Genomic DNA, 12,109 nt, shown 5'->3' with positions numbered 1-12,109 from the left:
CAGAAGATAAGGTCATGTTTTATTGGCTTGAGCGTGTGTTGTGTTTGACACACTAAGAGGCAGGCTTTAAAAGACTTTAGCAAGAAAACGAGGCTCCGCTTCACAATGAGTCGCCTAGAAGGGACACCCTGTCCAGTGAATGGTAAGACAGGGAGGTGTCAGGGGAAACAGCACCTCAGAAGCCGACTGCTCTGGAAGGAGTTAGAAAGGATTATATAGAACCTCTCTCTCAGGCCCCAAATCCCATCTGAGTTGAGTGACATTATATCAAGTGGATGGCAAAGCACTTCTATGATCGAGTTTGGCCAGGTGAGGTGCTCATGCCTGTAATCCCAGCACTTCAGGAGCCGGAGGTGGGAGGATTACTTGGGGCCAATCCAATAGTTTGAGGCCAGCCTGGACAATGTAGCAAGACCCCATGTCTACAAAAAATTAAAAAATTAGCTGGGCATCATAGCAAGTGCCTGTAGTCCCAGCTACTGGGGAGGCTGAGATGGGAGGACTGCTTGAGCCCAGGAAGTCAAGGCTGCAGTGACCTATGATTGCACCACTGCACTCCAGACTGGATGAAAGAGTGAAACCCTGTGTCAAAAAAAGAAAAAAAAATTAAAATTAAAAAATATAATTATATATGTATATATATATATATGGAGGGGGGGTTCCAATGTTCTGTGGAAACAACAACAAAAAAAGGAATTGCAGAAATAGAACAAACCAGAAGCGTAATCAAAGTCTGGTCTCTTGCCACCTGTCCTTTCTCTCCTAGTTTATCTTCTTTGAGAGCAGTGACCATCTTGGTACTGTCTGATCTAACATGCCTCTCTTTATGCAGCTCCCAGCCCCTTCCATTGTTCCCCACAGTGCCCCTGTTTCTTTACATACCCAGTGTGGGTCCAGCAAGAGCAGAAACAGTGATAGATAGAAGTGAACTGATAGTTGACTTGTTCCCATTATTTGTTAAATCTTATCAAATTGGCTGAGAAGCAAGACCTCAATGACTCATATCTTTCCTGTTTTTGGTAGAGATGGGTATGGGGTTCTTGCTGCATTACCTAGGCTGCTTTTGAACTCCTGGGCTCAACTGATCCTCCTGCCTTGTCCTCCCCAAGTGTTGGGATTACAGGCGTGAACCACTGCACCTGGCCTTAATCATGCATTTTCTTATCCAAATCACTGTCCCTGGTTGTCCATGATGCTAGAATTTTGATTCTCAGCTTTTTAAAGTCATATGTTGGTTCCTGCAACTTTTATCATTTGGCCAGGTAAACATGTCGCCTGGGCAAATGGCACATCAGGATTGACATTCCTTATAGAAATAAATATCATTTAAAACAAAACACCAAAACAAAGCTTTGGGACTTGTTGCCAATTCAGTAGAGGTATTATCTGCCGGTGTTTTTTACAACACCTGAAAGTACCTGCATCTGAGAGGAGCCAGCTGGTGCCAGGATCGTAAATAAAATGTAGAATTTTGGCTACAGTGCATCAAAAGAGTGCCGGCAGATGTGTCGCTTATCCCGGGGTCAAGGGACCCATCTACAGCTGTGGACACTTCTGTTGTTCCTTTATAGGGCTTTGCGTCTTCAGGGGCCCCTTGTCATCCATACTCTTTACTTTCTAGACTGCTTTATAAGAGTTTGCTTTGGTATTTTACTTTTTCTTTTAAAGAGATGGGTGTCTTGCTCTGTCACCCAGGCTGGAGTGCAGTGGCACAATCATAGCTCACTGCAGCCTCGACATCCTGGGCTCGAATGATGCTCCCACCTCAGCCTCCCGAGTAACTGCTGCTACAGGCATGCACCACCGTGCCTGGCCAATGTTTTGATTTTTTGTAGAAATGGGGGTCTTACTATGTTGCCCATGCTGGTCTCGAACTCTTGGTCTCAAGTGGTCTTCCCACTTCAGCCCCCTGCATAGCTGGGATTACAAGCCACTGTCCTGTATTTTAAATAAATCTTCATTTTCTTACATGCCAAACACCAAAAAAATTTAAAAAAAAATTCAAGGTCATCAAGCACTTTGTTTTCTTACATGACACACACACACACACACACACACACACACACACACACACTGAAATTTATCAGGTGATCACCAAAACATTCTGAAATAAACATAGGGCTTTTTTTCCCCCTATGATTTACACCACTGCCTGCCCCATTAGCGTACACACTTAAAGCTGATTGGACTGGGATTCTAAGAAAACAGAGGTTTATCTAAAATATAAAAGCATAAATAAACCTGTCTTAGAATTGCACTGCAGTGAGCTTTAAGTTTAAGTGTGTGTGGTAAGGGGGCAGGCAGTGGTGTACATCACATGGGGGACGAAGCCCCACATTTATTTGGGAATGTTTTGGGGGTATAGTGTTTGATAACCTTGATTTTTTTTTGGCAGAGGGGAGCATGTCAAAATAATGGAGAAACTCACTAAGTAGTGAAAAGTTTTCTAACTTTGAGGTGATTTTTATATTCCCCACCCTGCTCAAAGCTTTTCAGCCTTACAGGATGGATACAATAATCCTAGCCTTAGGTGGGCGGACAGATGGTGTCTGAGTTTTACTTTGAGGCAGAGAAGTGGTGAAGTCTGACAAGCATCCCATCCTAATTCAGAAAGCGTGGTGGCAGGAAACTGTAAAATTTCCGATCAGACAGCACTGGCGAGATTCACAATCTAGATGGTGGAGTCTGACCCTAGGACGTCACCTGGCTTGTCGGAGACTCCACAGTCCATCACAGAACCTGGGAGTGGCCCAGTCCAAGTTCGTGCTACTTACCTTGGGGCATAGTTTATGCCGGGTGGGAGTGGCCCAGTCCAAGTTCGTGCTACTTACCTTGGGGCATAGTTTATGCCGGGAAAGCCTAGACGCTTACACCGGGGTCATGGGTATTGGATTGTTTTGGAGGACTTCAATATATTATATTATTATATCATATTATGTATATTATTATACATAATATACTCTGTGTATTGTATGTGTACACACAGACACACATGATCATTTCTACTTCCATAAATATGCATCTTTTAGAACTCACCTAATCTGGAAGTCTTCAACATCATCTCCAACTACCCATCCTAATTGAACCAGCTTGCTGTTTTTTGTTGTTGTTGTTGTTGTTGTTTGTTTTTATTTTTTTTTGAGACTCAGTCTACCTCTGTCACCCAGACTGGAGTGCAGTGGCTCAGTCTCAGCTCACTGCAACCTTCGCCTCCTGGGTTCAAGCGGTTCTTCTGCCTCAGCCTCCCAAGTAGCTGGGACCACAGTTGTGTGCCAGCATGCCCAGCAATTTTTTTTTTTTTTTTTTTTTTTTTTTTTGGAGAGATGGGGTTTCACCATGTTGGCCAGGCTGGCCTCCAACTCCTCACGTCAAGTGATCCACCCGCCTCGGCCTCCCCAAAGTGCTGGGATTACAGGTGTGAGCCAGCCCAACCTCCCCACCTGCTGTACTTCTGACATGGTCTGTTATTTAAAAGGAAGATTCCAAGTGAAGAAGCAGACTTAGGAGACTCATCCTAATGTGTGTGCTTATGGGAAAGCCAGCCTTTTAAAACAGGAATCCCATCAATAAGCAGACGCCCAGGGCAGCTTGATGTTGGTGAAAGCAGATGTCTTCTATTTTGCAGGGACAGCCTGACAGGCATGTAAGTGTCTGGATCCTCCCCGCAGGCACATATAAATTTCACCCTTTTCTACTCAAAGGTGTATTTTCTTTACAAAGATGTAATCAACCCCCTTCCCTTAGCTTCAGCCTTGCATGGGGCAACCCAGCCTCGCATAGGTTATTTAAGAGCCGGTGATGGTAGGAAATAAGCACTAGAAAGTGTTTTGCCAAAGTGGAAATTGAACTGCGGTCCTCATGTCAGATAGATCTTATCTCTGTTGCCATGCTGCGTTTGCTGATGTTGATATATAACCTGTGTACTGTCTTTTTTGTCTCCTCCCCCAACATAGAGACCTCATTAAGAAACTGCTCGTGGTTGACAGAACAAGGCGATTAGGGAACATGAAGGTCAGTATTTGATCCCGCAGGTGTTCAGTGGTACCCGATGTGCGTGTCTGCCATCTAACACCCACATTGGCATGTGCAGATATAAACCAAGGCTTAGCGGTCATATTTAATCACTGCCCAAATTTGAAATCTGTTGTTTTATGTATTTTTTTAAATTTTACTTGAAACTGCCAAGAAAGATCTATCAAATCTGGGTTTCTGGGCCCACAACGTCAAACTGGGTCTACACCGTATCTCCCGTCCCCTCCAGCAAGGTTAATAGAGCAATAACAATTTATAAGTTATTACTCATTATTTTGTTTACTTATTTATTTTATTTTTTAAACAGCTTGATGGAGAGTGAATTCACACGCCATGCCATTTAGCCATCTAAAATGTGCGATTCGGTGGCTTTTAGTATACACACGATTATGTACAGCCACCCCCGTGGTTAATCTTAGAACATCTTCATCAGCTCAAAAAAAGAAACCCTGCACCCTTCAGTTATCACTGTGCTATTCTTTCATCCTCTCTTGCCCTAAGCCAGCGGTCCCCAACCTTTTTGGCACCAGGGGCCAGTTTTGTGGAAGACAATTTTTCTACAGACCACACAACCTAAATCCCTTACTTGCGCAGTTCACAACAGGGTGTGTGCTCCTATGAGAATCTAATGCCACCACTGATGTGACAGGAGGCGGAGCTTAGGTGTTAATGCCAGCCATGGGGAGCAGCTGTCAGTACAGGTGAAGCTTCGCTCACCTGCCTGCTGCTCACCTCCTGCTGTGTGGCCCATTTTGGTTCCTCATAGGCCGTGGACCACTACCAGTTTGTGGCCCAGGGGTTGGGGACCCCTACCCTAAGCAGCCACTAATCTACTGACTTTCTCTGTAGGGTTCGGTATTCTGGGCTCTGCTAAAAATGGCCCTGCTAAAAATGGAATTGTACAAAATGTAAGCTTTTGCCTCTGGCTTCTTTCTCTGAGCATGATGTCTTCAAGGTTCATCCAACCTGTAGCCTGTGTCAGAGCTTCCTTCCTTTTCCTGAGCGCATAGTATTCGATTGTGTGGGCAGACCTTGTTTTGTTCATCCGTTCATCTATGGATGGACCTCTGGGCTGTTTCCACCTTTTGGCTTTTGGGAATGCTTCTGTCATGGACCTGGGACTATGTGTTTTATGTGCGCAGGTGATGATTTTAAAAGTTGTGCAGCAGGTACGATTTCCACAAACTTTTTGTGTGGAGGCAAGTACATAATTGACAAACAGACTCTTGCATAAGTAGTATGATACCTTATATGTGTGTTTTGGCATCCCTGAATTTGACAGAATTCATGGACTTTTTGTTGGCCATTTCTAGCTCTGGACAACCTCGGAGGGACTTCTACATGGAGGAACTTCCATATACGTCTTGACCCTATAAATTCCAGTCTGGAGAGACACAGTACACCAGGGTGTGAGGCTTGAACCACTTGGCTCTCTTGGGGCCCTCTGTGTAGTTTAGGAGTCTCCAGTGGCTGCCATAAGAACTGACCACAAACTAGGGGCTTAAACAACAGGAATTTCTGCTCTCCCCATCCTGGAGACGAGGAGTCTGAGATCAAGGTGTCTCAGGCCTCCAGAGGCTCTAGGGGAGGATCATTCTTGCCTCTCCCAGCCCCTGGAGGCTCCAGGCATCCCTGGGCTTCTGGCCGCATCACTCCAGTCTCTGTCCTTGTTCACGTGGCCTTCTCTGTGTCTGTGTCTCCTCTTCTGTCTCTCAGAAGGATGCCTGTCATTGGGTTTAGGGTCATCCTAATGCAGGATTATCTCTTCTCAAGAGCCTTCCCTTAATTACATTTACAAAGACGCTATTTGCATGTAGGGTTCCATTCCCAGGTACTGGGAGTCAGGACATGGGCATATATTTTGGGGGCCACTGCCCAATGTGTGATAATTGTGTCTACTTCCTGCTAGAGGTTCTGGGGGGGATCCTTCCTGCCTCTCCCAGCTCCTGGGGGCTCCAGGCATCCCTGGGCTTGTGGCCACATCACTGCAGTCTCCACCTCCATTTTCACAAGGCCTTCTCCTCTGTGTTTGTGTCTCCTCTTCTGTCTCTTATGAGGACACCTGCCACTGGATTTAGGGCCCACCCTACTCCAGGATGATGTCATCTCGAGAACCTTAATTTAGTTACATCTGCAAAGACCCTATTTCCAAATAAAGTGATATTCAAGGCATTGGGGGATAGGATGTGCACATGTCTTTTTGAGGGACATTGTTTACCCTGTAACTGTAGTCAAACTTCTGTCCTTTACATTATTTGTAGACAGGGGCCGATACCTTCAGGTCTCCAAGGAGCCTGTCCAGCCAGGTTGCATGGTGTGGACTCATCTGTGCCACGGCTCTTCATAAGATTGGATGGGTCCTGTGTTAATGCCACAGCCATTTAGAAAAGAGCTGGGTCTCTTGCCAGGACTGCAGGGAATTACAGATGACCCATATCTAGAATCTGCTGGGAATGGCGTAGTGACCATCATAGGTACCTTCCAAGGGGGAAAAACAAGTTTCCCAATCAAAGGAATTGGGGAAAAGCTCACAAACTCCCAAGCTAGGTCTTAAAGTCTAGTTAATTCTCCTGATATGGAGATAAACTGAAAGAGACTCAAGAAAACACTGACTTTATTTTATTTTTTTTTAAATGAACACATGAAAATGGTATTATTTAGCATGTACAACATGAAGTTTTGAAATATGTACCCATTGTGGAATGGTCCATTGAGTTCATTAACATATGCATTACCTCACATAATTACCATTTATTTGTGGTGAGAACACTTAAGATCTACTCTTTGAAAAAAATTGTTTTTAAGAGATGGGGTCTTGATGTGTTGCCCAGGCTGGTCTCGAGCTCCTGAGCTCACGGGATCCATGCACCTCGGCCTCACAAAGTGCTAGGATTACAGGCAAGAGCCACTGCACCCAGCAAGATCTACTCTTCTAGAGATTCTTGAGAATACATCATGAGTTATAGTCACCGAGCTGTGCAAGCGACCGACTGAACTTGTTCCTCCTGTGTCTCTCACTTTGTCTCTTTTGACCAATGACTTCCCATCTCAGCCCCTTCCCAGCCCCTGGTATCCACCATTCTACTCTCTGCTTCTATGAGTTCAACTTTTTTAGATTTCCCATATAAGTGAGATTAGGTGGTATTTGTCTCTCTCTACCTGGCTTATTTCTCTTTCTCTCTCTCTTTTTTTTTTTTTTTGTTTTTCAGACAGAGCAAGGTGGAGGTTGCAGTGAGCCAAGATGGTGCCACTGCCCTCCAGCCTGGATGACAGAGTGAAACTGTCCATTGCCCGCCCTCCCCCCCAAAAAAAACATAGAGTATAGTAAATAGATAAACCAGGGACATAGTCATTTATTATCATTACCGAGTATTAGATGCTGTAGATAACGTACGTGTTAGACTGTTATACGCCTGGCAGTGTAACAGGAGGGATGCATTGTCCTATGGTTACAATGGCCATGACGTCACTAGGGGATAGGAGTTTTTAAGATCATTATAATCTTACGGGAGCACCACTGTATATGTCATCCATTGTTGACTGAAGCATCATTTTGAGGCTCATGACTGTAGATACACACCCACACACACACTTTTTTTATTTTTATTTTTTCAAGACAGTGTCTTGCTCTGTCATGCAGGCTGGAGTGCAGTGGTGCGACCACAGCTCACTGCAGCCTTGACCTCCTGGACTCAAGTGATCCTCCCATCTCCGCCTCCCGAGTAGCTGGGACTACATGCACGCACCACCACGGCTGGCCAATTTTTATATTTTTTTGTAGAGACCAGGTCTTACTTTGTTGCCCAGGTTAGTCTCAAACTCCTGGGTTCAAGCAGCCCTCCTGCCTCGGCCTCCCAAAGTGCTGGAATATAAACGTGAGCCACTGCTCCCACCCCCTCACACACACTTTATATAACACACACACACACACACACACACACACAAACACACACACTAGTTTGGATACTAATGTGAATCTCAGTATATACATATAGTTTATACTCTACATATAAAATGTGTAAAGTACGTGTGTATATGTGTGTACACATATAATATATGTGTATATATTAACATGTGTATGTGTATAAGTATGTGTATATATGTGTATATATTAACATGTGTATGTATATAAGTATGTGTATATATAAATATATGTGTGTATATATTAACGTGTATGTGTATAAGTATGTATGTAGTAACGTGTGTATGTATCTAAGTATGTGTATATGTGTGTATATATTAATGTGTGTATGTGTATATGTGTATATATTAACATGCGTATGTATAGAAGTATGTGTATTTATCAATATATGTGTGTATATATGTATGTGTGTGTATATATTACTATGTATGCATGTGAGTATATACAGACACACACATCCTTTAGTATCCAAATTAGAATTTTATCTGATGGATAAAATTTATTTTATTTTATTCTCTTATTTTATTCACAGCACTCTTATTTATTCTTATTCACAACATTGCTGAAGGTAAAACTCAACATCTGTTATTTGTTGCCTGACTTAGCTATAGATCAAAAATACCTGTTTTGCAATAAGAAAAAGAAAAAGTTGTCAAAACAACTGGATGGGAAAACAATAGAAAAAATTCACATTACTGTTTCCTTTTGAAGATATGGTCGTGGACGTATTCCTCTTTAAGGATAAGAAATTTAAAACTACAGAAATGCTAACTGATAGACGTGTTAAATTCAGACGTACTGGCTTCTGTTTCGTGGAACCTACGTTTATTTCTTCTGCTGTCCCACATTTAATTGATAACAACGTCACTACAAGTATAAAAAAAGGAAGCAGAGTGAGGTTTACGGATGAGCACTTGGGAGGGATTTCAGAGGTCCTGATGGCCGCAGTGTGAGCCAGCCGATGCCTGGTGCTACCCTTGAGCATGAAGCAGGCCGCCTTGAATGCCTGTTGTTAATTGCCAGGCCATGCAATGTCGTTCCTAAGGTCTCTTAAATTGGACATCCTTGGTTTGAGTTCCCAGTCTTGTTATTTACTTGCTGGGTCCTACTGAGCAAATTAACATCATTCAGTGAACCCTGGTTTCTATGTCTGTAAAATACTGAGTAAGTTTGCCAAGATGAAAACAGGAGACAAACTGAGAAATTACTGGGTGTCCAGTTTTATGTCAAGAGATGGAATCGTATTTACCTTTTTCGTCTTTGGTCCGGAATGCAAATGCATTGCACAGGAGCAGAATGACTGGATTTGTTTCTGCAACAAAAAAGGGCAAACAAAACACTAAGAGCTTTGCTTGCAGGTTTTCCTAGCAGCTCACCCTCCAGGCACAGTTCTCCAAAATGCAGCAAACTTGTTCCGTGTGTTTCAATACTAAAATAATGTAGAGATGATTTGGGGTATTTTTCTTTCCTGCCCTGTCAAAATTCTGTATACTGACGACACGTGTTGTTTCTTTTGAAGAACGGGGCGAATGATGTGAAACATCATCGGTGGTTCCGCTCCGTGGACTGGGAAGCTGTTCCGCAGAGAAAACTGAAGGTACAACACATATCAGTGGGTGACTCAGTATGCCCGAGCTCTCCCATTAACAGGGACTGCCTCTGAATCCTGGGACTTCTTTATTGATGGCTGACCTGTAATTAATTTATATAATACAACTATTTGTCTAAAACCGTTCATAAGCCAAGTTCTCCACTCTATGAGTGTCTTAGTGCTAACCATCTACCTAGCTCCCACAAAGGCAGGAGCCACCACACCCAGTCATATACCACATGTTCTTTGTCCATTCATCCCTGGATGGACACTTATCCCAGATTTTGAAGCAGATTTTAGGAGACCTGGCCTGATTCCTGACTAGCTCTGTGACTGCTAAACCCCACTCCCTCCTCTGTAGTGGAAAGCGGTCAACAGGATTACAGAGATAAGCAAGTGTCTAGCACCATGATCATCGTTCAGTGATGGTGGTGTATTACATGGAGAATATTCTTTGGAACGTTTCTGGCCAAACTGCCTATTTTTAAACATCTGGCTTTTTGGCTGGGTGCTGTGACTCACGCCTATAATTCCAGTACTTTGAGAGGCCAACTCAGGCAGATCACTGGAACCCAGGAGTTTGAGACTAGCCTGGGCAATATGGTGAAATCCCGTGTCTACAAAAAATACAAAAATTAGCCGGGCGTGGTGGCATACGCTTGTGGTACCAGCTACTTGGGAGGCTGAGGCACAAGAATTGCTTGATACCAGGAGGCGGAGCTTGCAGTGAGCCAAGATTACGCCACTGCACTCCAGCCTGGGCGACAGAGCCAGACCCTGTCTCAAAAAAAAAAAAAAAATCTGGCATTTTTTTCAATGTATAATACTTGTCCATTTTATAAATGAGGAGACTGTGCTCAGAGAAGTTAAGCCGTGTGTGGAAGGTTACACCGCTGCTAAGCAGTATAACTATCACATGTACATATTTATGGAGGTACATGTTATATTTTGATGCACGCATAGAATGTGTAATGATCAACTGAGGGTAATCAGGGTATCCATCAGCTCAAACATTTATCATTTTTATGGGTTGGGAATATTGCAAATCTTCTAGCTATTCTGAAATATACAATATATTGTTAACTCTGGCCACCCAACTATGCTATCAAACACTGGAACTTATTCCTTTTATCTAACATTATGTTTATACAATATTTCTTCATCTCCCCTTCATCCCCTACCCATACACACTTCCCACCCTCTGGTAACTATCATTCTACTCTCAACCTTCATGACATCAATTTTTTTGGCTCCCACATATGAGTGGGCACATGCTGTGTTTCTCATTCTGCATCTGGCTTAGTTTATTATTTATTATTTATTTTTTGAGACAGCGTCTTGCTCTGTTGCCCAGGCTGGAGTGCAGTGGCACGATCTTGCTCACTGCAGCCTCCACCTCCTGGCTACAAGCAATTCTCATGCCTCAGCCTCCTGAGTAGCTGGGATTACAGACACCCAGCTAATTTTGGTATTTTTACTAGAGACGGGGTTTCACCATGTTGGCCAGGCTGGTCTCAATCTCCTAACCTCAAGTGATCCACCAGCCTCGGTCTCTCAAAGTGCTGGGATTACAGGCATGAGCCGCTGCACCCGGCCTGGCTTAGTTTACTGAACATGATGTTCTGCCATTCCATTCGTGGTGCTGTAAATGACACGATTTCATTCCATTTTATTGCGAATAGTTTTTCATTGTGTGTATGGACCACACTTTCTTTATCCATTCATCCGTTGGTGGACACTTAGGTTGATTCCATATCTTGGCTTTCGTGAACACTCTGAACTGCATATGTTACTGATGGGAGTGCTCAGTGGTAGTGTTTTCACCTTTGCACTTCAGAGTCAAAAGAATGGAGAATGCTTAGAAGTGCTTATTCCCTGTCCTCAGCTCAGACCAGAGTTTCTGCAGCTGGAGCCTGGGATGATACGCTTCTTCTTTTTTTTTTTTTTGAGATGGAGTCTCACTTTGTCACTCAGGCTCAGGGTGTAGTGCAGTGGAGTGGTCTCAACTCACTGCAACCTCCACCTCTTGGATTCAAGTGATTCTTCTGCCTCAGCCTCCCAAGTAGCTGGGATTACAGGTGTGTGCCACCACATCCAGCTAATTTTTTTTTGTATTTTTAGAAGAGATGGGGTTTCACTATGTTGGCCAGGCTGGTTTCGAACTCATGACCTCAAATGATCCACTCTCCTCGGCCTCCCAAAGTGCTGGGATTACAGGCGTCAGCCACTGGGCCTGGGCTGGTGCATCATTTTGTTCAAAGTTTTACCTTTTCAAATACTTTATTGTATTAAATTGCATTAAAAAAACAATTTGAATACGTTTTATCTATCCACATTGGTCAAAAATCAAGTCAATATTAAAACACATAATTGCCAAGTCTCCCTCTTACCCCCTCCAAGCCACCTGTAGGTAATTATCCTTTAATTAAGTTTTTCAGTGTATCCTTCTAGAGTTTCTTTGTGCTAATAAAAACCCACATGGATACATGCATTCTTACTTTTGCCACTCATTTATACAAATCTAGAGTAGCGTAGTATGTACATTATTATAGTCTTGCTTTTTG

At 43.4% G+C, this 12,109-nt stretch overlaps 1 protein-coding gene across 5 annotated transcripts in view; it reads left to right on the top strand.

Annotated features, from left to right (window-relative positions):
• The window catches only part of LOC134737588 (cAMP-dependent protein kinase catalytic subunit PRKX), a 120,952-nt gene that overhangs the window by 86,436 nt on the left and 22,407 nt on the right, over positions 1-12,109 (top strand). For all 5 annotated transcript variants that reach the window (XR_010125348.1, XR_010125349.1, XR_010125347.1 and 2 more), the window contains exons 6-7: positions 3,954-4,011; positions 9,474-9,551. Coding sequence is in view for 2 of the 5 variants with exons in the window: in XM_063660083.1 (XP_063516153.1) it covers positions 3,954-4,011; positions 9,474-9,551 (136 nt within the window). In the remaining 3 variants the exon portion in view is untranslated. The remainder of the gene's footprint in view (positions 1-3,953; positions 4,012-9,473; positions 9,552-12,109) is intronic.

Source organism: Pongo pygmaeus, chromosome X, assembly GCF_028885625.2.
Source record: "Pongo pygmaeus isolate AG05252 chromosome X, NHGRI_mPonPyg2-v2.0_pri, whole genome shotgun sequence".
Lineage (NCBI taxonomy): Eukaryota > Metazoa > Chordata > Mammalia > Primates > Hominidae > Pongo > Pongo pygmaeus.
This window is presented reverse-complemented; position numbering and strand designations above follow the sequence as displayed.